Source organism: Stegastes partitus, unplaced genomic scaffold (assembly GCF_000690725.1).
Source record: "Stegastes partitus isolate 25-593 unplaced genomic scaffold, Stegastes_partitus-1.0.2 Scaffold1065, whole genome shotgun sequence".
Classification (NCBI taxonomy): domain Eukaryota; kingdom Metazoa; phylum Chordata; class Actinopteri; family Pomacentridae; genus Stegastes; species Stegastes partitus.
Genome location: NW_007578796.1, coordinates 167,964 through 177,079, shown reverse-complemented (window position 1 = coordinate 177,079; position 9,116 = coordinate 167,964). Strand labels below are relative to the sequence as shown.

At 42.5% G+C, this 9,116-nt stretch overlaps 1 protein-coding gene across 2 annotated transcripts in view; it reads right to left on the bottom strand.

The window, feature by feature from the left end:
* Window positions 1-3,502: 3,502 nt before the first annotated feature.
* The window catches only part of elavl4 (ELAV like neuron-specific RNA binding protein 4), a 94,713-nt gene continuing 89,099 nt past the window's right edge, over window positions 3,503-9,116 (bottom strand). For both annotated transcript variants that reach the window (XM_008295667.1, XM_008295668.1), the window contains exons 8-9: window positions 6,681-6,719; window positions 3,503-3,830 (exon numbers count right to left, since the gene is read on the bottom strand). In XM_008295667.1, coding sequence (XP_008293889.1) covers window positions 3,503-3,830; window positions 6,681-6,719 — 367 coding nt within the window. The remainder of the gene's footprint in view (window positions 3,831-6,680; window positions 6,720-9,116) is intronic.

Below are 9,116 nucleotides of genomic sequence, written 5' to 3'. Positions count from 1 at the left end.
TGAACCCGGCTTGTCAGACGACTGAGGTGTGAGAGAGGAGGAGGATGTACTATATGCGAGCATGCGTCTGAGTGTTTCAAATGCTCTCCACACACCTCCTTCATGTTTTCAAGTCTTAACAACAAACAAAAAAAAAAAATCCAATTTCCTTTATATTTATACGTCTGGAACCATTCCCTTACCTTTCACCTTTCAAAATATATAATATATATCATATTAGAGTATATAAAATATAGAATCGGTACAATCCCTTTTTTTTATACCTCCAGAGTACTTCTTAAGTATAGCAACAACTGTTGTAAATAACAGTTGGTGTGCAATGGTAACAATTTCTCATTTTTTTTTAAAGATTTGTTGGTATGTCATTTGAAAACATGATGAATATTCTTAAAAATAAGTTCTGACTCTTTAGTGACTTTGACCGATTTAGTCCAGTGCAATGAATGACCCTCAAAGAACATTTTTTTTGTTTTGTTTTTTTTTGTTGTTTTTTTTTTTGTTGTTTTTGTTTTTTAATTTATCTGCCCAAGCCTCCAAGAGCTGAATGTTATATAAAATGTTCACTGAAAACTGAAAACTATGCTTTCAGACCCACATTTTTGCATAAGGTTTTCATCACAAAGCGGTAGTAAGTGGAGGGAGGGTGTGGACGGAGTGGCTTTTTAGAACTACACAAACTTATCACAGGTTATATTGAACCAGAACGACTGTTTATAACATTCTATTAAGACTAAACTTTATTGAAAAAGATCTAAAGATTTCATTTTAACAAGACAAGAAAAAAGCAATAGCAAATTTAACTATTAACTAGGTTATGCATAGCGAGTAACTGTTTCTAGTAATAAGGGAAGAGCGTCCCCCGACCCTCCAGACATTTTTTTCAGTTTTCTTGACTTTTAGAGTTTTTTTTATATTGTAATTTTGATATATTGGTACAAAGCACAAACGTACTAAAAGTTCTCTCAGTGCAGTGGACTACTGGAAGAGCCTCTCCACTAGTCGCTTTGTTCCCTTTTGCTCAGAAACGCCCCCCCTCCCTGTACCAGAATCACGCAAATACACAGACAATGAAAACAAATAAATACATAAATTACACAGATAAATTAATCCGTTAATAAATATATAATAAATAGAAATAAATAGAAAAATAAATAGCTCAACAAAGAAAAAAAAAACAAAGGTAAACAAAAACAAACAAACGAATACAGTTTATACTCTTAAGCTTTTTGTTCGGTTTCTTTTGCCGCGGTAGTTGAACTGAAAGGTAATCCAATTTTTTTTTTTTCTTTTTTTTCTCCACAAGCAACATGACAACAATTGAACAGTTTCCTCACAAGTTTTTCTAAGTAACTGAACCACCACTTCATAATAAATTGTCATATGAAAAAGACAAGCTCAAACAAAAGAACAGTGACAACTCAGATAGTACAGTAGATATTGTAAAAACAAATGTAGACTATATATATATTTATATATATCATCTATTTGTACACAGCAAATAAAGACACAGTTGTCATAGATCCTTTTTAAGGAAACAAATATCTAGACTAACGGAACTAGCTAATCATCATTAAGTTTTTGACAAACGTTTCACGCTCAGCGGGTAACCTAAAAAAGTCAGCAAGCCAAACAAACAAACAAACAAACAAACAAACAAACGGAAATCAAAGGATACAAAAAATGAAAGTTTTTTGTTCAGTGATTCTTACAAGGCCCAAAAAAGTCATTTAAATCTGGTTATTCAGCAAAAGAAGTCGTCTCACCAGACTCCCCGGGCCGACATTAAACGAATATTAAACAAAGAACAGCAGCTCAAGTCAATGCCAACATCGAAGTATTTTTTTTTTCTCTTTAAACAACACATAGAACAACAAACTTGGATATTTAAGATATGTGAATAATGTAGTATAGCACCTACTGTTGATCGCTAAAAGGAAGTTCTTTTCAAATGTAAGTTTCACAAACGCAGAGCGAAGAGAAATGATATAGATAATGTGTAGTATGCTCTCTAAATGGATAGATGTGTATATATCTAGGTACTGATATCCCATATTGACTGATGACGAAGAAAAAAAACAAGAAAACAAAAACAAAAAACAAAAAACAAGTGGACAAAAGGGTCTTCTTGCTTTGGGCTCTGGACTATAAGGATGGTTAGGCCTCGGAAAAAGACCCCTCTCCCTTCCCTTTTGGGTATCGCTGTTGAATAATTACGCACTAGTACACATGTGAAAAATTACCAAAATCACCTGCCTCAAGTTTGCATCCCTTTGCACAAAACCTTCCGTCTACAAAATCGCTTACCGACTTGGAGTTCCCCAAAAAAAACGAGCAGACCTCTGATCCGATAAGGTACCACGGCAGAACGACAAAGACAAGGTGGTGCCCCCTCCCGCCCGCCCCGGCCCCCCCTAGTTAGCCAGTCAAAATATTTTTCTCTTTTTTTTTTCTTCAAATCCAGATTCTTGTAAAAATTCTTCAATAATTATTATTTTAATTATCATTTATAAAAATAGATCTTCTTTCTATTTATTTTTATCTTTTTTTTTTTTCTAAACGCATATTATTATTATTTTTTTTTGTTGTTTTTTTTTATTTTTTGTTTTTTTCCAAGCAAAGAGATCTTTTCTCTTTGGCAACAACAGTGTGATGTGTGTTTTTTTTTTTTCTTAAATTACTGAACGTGTCATCAGGAAAGCTAACCCATCCCCTCCCTCGCCCCATCTCCCTGAACCCCAAGTGAGGAAAGACATTATGTTTTGTTGTTCGCGATACAAAACAAAAACAATGTTAGAAATTCATTTTTTTTCTACATCAGAGTTTTTCGGGGGAAATCCGCGGAAATTCCCGCCAAGAATCAATAAGGGGGGAAGTTTTTTTTTTTTTAAATTACACACTAAAAATGAATGAATGGTTCACTAATTTAAAAAAGAGCCCCCTCCCTTTCACTGACAGGGAGGTATATATATATATATATATATGTATTTATATATATATAATACTAACGACAGTGGATCCGGATTTACAAAAGAAAAACAAATCCTGAATCAAGACAGAGAAAAGGCTCCAATCTAAAAAGGACGTTCTCTTCTCTGAAATAAGGGGGATACAGGGATTTGCTACTGTTTACACAGAAGAGAAAAATCATTTGAACAACCACAACAAACAGAATATACAACAAAGAGAAGCCTGCATTATCACAGGAGCTTCCAAAAACTCGTGAACATTTTCATCATTTCATTTTTGTAATACTTAGGCAACATTGGCTTATAGGTCCAAAGTTATAATATAAGCCATTTCTAGTTCAATTTGTTGGATGGTTTGTTGGTTGCTTTGTGTTCCGGTCGGAGCTTTGCTGTGTTGGATGGCTGTAGTCGGGTGGTGGTGGCGGCTGAAGGGGCTGAAAGGGGGGGGGGGGGGGGGGGGGGGCGGGGTCGGGGGTGGGAGGGTGGGGGGGCAAATTTAGGGAGCAGACAAAGTGGCGGGGCTTCTACCTTAAAGTTCAGGACTTGTGTGTCTTGTTAGTCTTGAAGGAGACTTGCAAGACGCGGTCGCCCAACCGGTAGCCGTTGAGGCTGGCGATGGCCATGGCCGCCTCGTCGTAATTCGTCATGGTGACGAAGCCGAAGCCTTTGCACTTGTTGGTGTTGAAGTCACGGATCACCTTGACGTTGTTGACGGCGCCGAACGGCCCGAACAGCTGCCAGAGCACGCTCTCATCCGAATCCGGGGACAGGTTGTACACAAAGATGCACCACCCGGTGCCCGTGTGCCCGGGGATGTTCATGCCCACCAGGCTGGTCATGCTGTCGATGGTGATGGGGGAAAACCTGGGAGGAGAGGCGGAGCGAGGCGGGGAAGGAGGAGGGGGGGAGGCAAAAAAAAAAAACAAGAGAGAAAAGACGGCACGTGTTAGGCGGCACACGGTGACACGGCGTCGGCATGTGGTGCTGATGAAATGGCCATAAACCTGTGAAAAGCTCACGAACCTCAACCGGCTCACCTGCACCACGCGCTACCGTCTACAGCCAGAGCTACGCCTCCCCACAAAGAGCCTGATCTCCAACCCAGACCTCCCCCCACTCAGATGAATGGCCACATATGTGCATGTGTGCATGTGTGCAGCGGCGACGTCGTCTCTGAAAGGCTTCCTGTCGGGGAGCGACGCCGGCGCCGAGCTACGATTCTGCTGAAGGAGCCGCAGACGAAGGTTCTGTCTTTGTGCCCTCGAGTGGCTCCTTTAGGTGCCTAAATTGCAGGAAGTTGTTGAATTAAAACCCCTTGCTAGAAATTCATCAAAGATCACGCAGCAGCCTGCTAAATCTGTTCTCGCTCGCCTCATAATCTTCTTCTTTTTCTTGTGATGCAAGAGATTTGAATCCTCAGTTGACTTCACTTAATTGCCTTTCCGCTCAAAGGAAAGGGAAAGAAGGAGGAAGAAGAAGAAGAAAAAATACCCCCACTTTTAAATAAAAGGTAAATGAGATAAAAAGGTTCATTTCTTATGCCACCTCTCTCCAAGAAAACGACTATAGGCATTATTGGGAGTGCTTTAATTGAGATTTCCGCTTTGCTGCAGCTGTCTTAGAGGAGGAGGAGGAGGAGGGGAGAGGCAGCAAACTAAATGGAAAATGGAAGCACTTTACAGCCCAGTGGCATTAAGGTACAAAGTGTATTCCTCCTGCTCCCCCTCCCCCTCCTGCAGGGTGTTCTGGTCCGTTCTATTCCAGAGCTCGTGGCACTGATCGATAGCGCTGCTCGCCGCTCGGGGCCTCCAGACTTCTCTCTCCAGCGGCTGCTCGACAATCACTACGACCTTCCTGCGTGACTTTGGTCGTGCAGAGGCTGCTGCCGGCCTTTGCGGTGGCTGTGAATGCTAATACGAGCGCCGAGGGTGGCGGGCTGGTCGACGGCGCCGACTCTCTGATTAAGTGGATGCACTAAACAAACAGATGATTAAGTTGTAATAAACGATATAAATCTTTCATTTTTTGTTGAGGACTGGTGCTAACCGTGCAGCCCTCGGACGACGCGGCCTCGGCGGCTTGTTAAGATGATTTTCATATTTTCTCGGGGACCCAGCAGGTGGACTCTAACAGGCCTTTTCACGTCCAGGCCTCGTCTGACACGCTCGGCCACGTCCAGGCCTCCCCCGCTGGCTCTGAAAAGGCTTGTGGTGATTTTTAAGTAAAAAGCTGGAGAGTGCGAGGTTGCGGGGGGGCGACGGTTTGGACGCTGGCTATCGCTACCGCTGTGCCGACGTGGAAATGAGTGTGTGTGTGTGTGTGTGTGTGTGTGTGTGTGTGTGTAAACGCAGCCATCAGAGCGGGACCAAACACTAACCAGTGTTAGAGACGAGACCAGGGGTTGCATAGCAACAGTGTAGCTGACCAGATATCTGTTCTGTCCTTTTCTAAAGCTAAACCATTTCCCAGCTCTTAACACTTTTCTTCTCTCCCCTTTCAAATAATAACCTCAGATCAGTGGAAAACACTTCTAACTTGATGACATGCTCCGCAATCAGGGCAGCAGCCGAATCAGACACTATTTTCACCTTTTTGGAAAATTATGTAAAGACTCAGATTGAAGGTAAAGTGCTCGCAGGGCTCCAACCTGCGGATTCCACCGAGCATCGCTACGACGCTCCCCGATTCTGCGTTTGACAGAACTGCAGGGTTTTTTTGTTTTTTTTAGGGGGAACTTGCTCGGCAGAACACTTCTCTGGAACTTTTGGTGCAGTTTGAGTTGCTAAGCTGACTGACTGATGACGCCCCCCTGAGCTTACAACATGCAAGATGCCACCGTCAGCACATGAAACATCTATCACCACAGTGGCTGCTGCTCGGCTTATGTAACACCTACGGTAGCGAGAAAAGCAAAAAAAAAAAGAGAAAAAAAACGAAACATGGAGGCAAAAAGGAAGGAATTCGAGCAGAGCAGTGCCGAGCAAAGCTGGAGCTGTCTGCAGTGAAACAGCGGTTCCTGTTTCCAGCAGGGATCCAGGTTCATCCAGCCTTATCTCCAGCCTTCCCAGGCTCTGCACTATTTTGTCTTTGCTTACAGCGTACAGATGCAGAACCCACATGTTTACAAAATGTGTAAATCTAACAACTAAATGAAGGAAATATCCATAAAATCAAAGTGAGAAGTTGTAAATTGAAAGTCGCTGTCCCCTCCCCCCCAGCTGTAGCTGCGGAGCGACAAGGCAGGAGAACCTGAATCCGGTAGAAAAAAAAACAGAACACACACCTAGAAATCAGGAGGTTTTTTTTTTTTTAAACATCAGAGAACAGAATCCGTTCAGTACACAGAAACAACCCAAAAGAAACCAATCCAAACAACACCAGCACTCGTCATAATCAAAACAAAGCAAATTCATCACCACGGAAAACAAAGACTGATTGTTTTCTGTTCTGCTCCACCTTAAGTGGTTGGGAGGGTTTTAACGGCAACTCAAGCTGACGAGAAGGAAAAAAAAAACAAAAAAACAACAAGAAACCAAACAAATCAAAGAACCAAAAATGCAGCTGACCTTGAACGAATTGTCAAACGCAAAGTGACTGCAAAAAATACAAGGAAACATAAAAAAAACTAAAAAAAGAACCAAAAAAAAAAAAAAGGATATTGAAAAATCATTGAGTCAACATGGACATCTGGCATTGGGTGAAGTTTTTAATTACCTCTTTACGCCATAGGCCATATTAAGCAAATTGTCCAGCCTGTAAAGAGAAGGAGGGTTCTGGGGTTAATGGTGGGCAGATGGTCGACTCACTCAATGGAACTAATGTTAAGTCCCTGTAGGAACTGCATGGTCCTCCTCACTCAAGAACAAACAAACCCATCTATAGTTGGTCCATTACACTGAGGAGCCCCACCAGAAACAAAAAATAAAAAAATCAGTAAATGAAGCTACAGTACGATCAGCGTGGTCTGCGCTCGCTGCAGGCTGCAGACACGCTGACGTTACTGTAGGTGCGACCGCTTTTCTTTTCTTATTTTAATACAAGACTACAGCAGTGGACTGGTCACAGTTCAGTGTTACATACAGAGCGCTAATGGCGGGCGGGGCGTGAGCGTAGCATTGCACCAGGCTACGCAAACCTGATAGCCTTAGCCGCAATGCTACGAATCGTCCGTCTTATGCAGGAAATTGCATGTGGGTGTCCATACAATTTACGCCATCGCACCGGATGGTTCGTCAGGATGGAGGTAGATGAGAATTTGCTCTTCTCGTTATCAATGTTTTGTTGTTTTTTTTGGTTGTAATTGGTGTTAACTCAATAGAGAGAACACCTGGGATGGGATGATCCAGAGTTCTGTCAGTGTAATGGTTCGGCGTTTGAATGATGGTGAGTGAGCGAGAGAGAGAGAAGTGATGATGGTTCTCCATGAACGACAAAAAACCCCAAAAAAACCCACAACCGGATGTTAAACTACCCATGAAATGTGGGTCTTTGGCGGCTGGCGGGTCAACCTGTTAAGTGCTAACAGGTCAGGTGGAATGGCTGAGTGTCGGTCGGAGGGTGTCCTCTGTCTGAAAGGGTTTTTATTTTGTGTTGGGGGGAGGTGGTGGTGGTGGGAGATGTTCTGGTTTTATAATGATTCCAGCCATTGCGGTCAACCAGTGTAAACTAGCGAGTGTGTGTGTGTGTGTGTGTGTGTGTGAGCAGAAACCTGTGGGCTGTGTGAAATCTTGGCCCTCTTGGATGGATGCAGTCTGCTTGGTGACTCAATGACCTTCATTCCTCACTTGGGCTCGGCCTGTCTCATGTCTTATTAACTCCTCTGGCCTAATGGACAGGGGCCACGGCTTATTGAGCAACAGCTGGCCGGCGACGCCTTGAAAACACCACAGAACCGTCTGACTTTGACTCGACTGTCAGGGTTGTTGCTTCCCGTCAACACAGACACACGGGATTTGCCAAAAACACAGAACTGGAATGTAATTTTAAAAGTTATTTGAAAGAATCTGGGTTAATGAAATGCACGGCTGTGAGATAAAAATTCTAATTTATTGACTCAGACGAACCTTTTTGATGATGAGTCCTGATGTTATAATGTTGGTAATTACACCAACTCAGAATCGTGAGAATTAAACGAAAAAAATCTGCGTTGATTGATTTAAAACAAAATTCAAGCGAAAGCAAATTTGTAGAGGAAGAACTAATCCCCCTTAACTCAATATAGTTAGTTAGTTCAACTTAATTTCATTAGAAGTTGTTAAATAATTGATGCAAACTGTTGTTAATTATTATTGTTGAGCTTAAACCTTTGTTTTTTAAATAATGTGACTTTATATTCGCTCTACTTTATTATTAATTTGCAGTTAGAGGCAGTCTTGTATCCTAATAATAATGATAATAATAATAATAAACATCATTATGAAGCTATTTGTATTAATCATTTTAAATTAGACGCACTTGAGTTCAGATGACAGATCAGTGAAGTCGACTGAACACCTCGATGCAGATAACTGTGCTTAAGCACTTTGCAAATTAGAAATCCTGCCGGATTAAGGAGCCGCGTTTTATTTCAACACGAGTGGCTTCACGTCATTTTAAAATCAGAATGCTGGGGATGCGTTTAAATGCTGTAAACAGCCGTATTGTGGCGACCTACATTGAAAATCCCACATCGGAGGACATTTGCATAACTTGTTAAAGGCCTCCTTTAATCTGGCTTCACCGTTTGTCTGCGTCGTGGCGCTCCCCTCAAAAAAAAAAAGTACAAAAGCAGCCCTAAAACAAAGAACAACTGTGGGAGAAAAAGGATATACGGAATCATTAAAACAGTAATTAGCCCATTACGTGGGAAGGGAACAGGCAGTCTGCTTTGTGGGTAAACGAGTCAATTGGAGAGGAAGCTCAGAGGAGAGCAGCTCCAGGCCCGGGAGCACGAAGACATCTGCTGGCCGCCGGGCCGCTGGGCCACAACAAAACAACCTGCTGCTAACACCCTCTCCGCCTCGCCGTCTCTCTGACACATGTACGAACGCACGCTGACGCGAGCTCGCCGCGCAAACACAGCGGCGGCTTTTCACACCGCCTCTCCAAGCTCCACACAGACAATAGGGCCTTTGTGCTTTCTGTCAATGCATGTTAATGGAGGAATGGCTG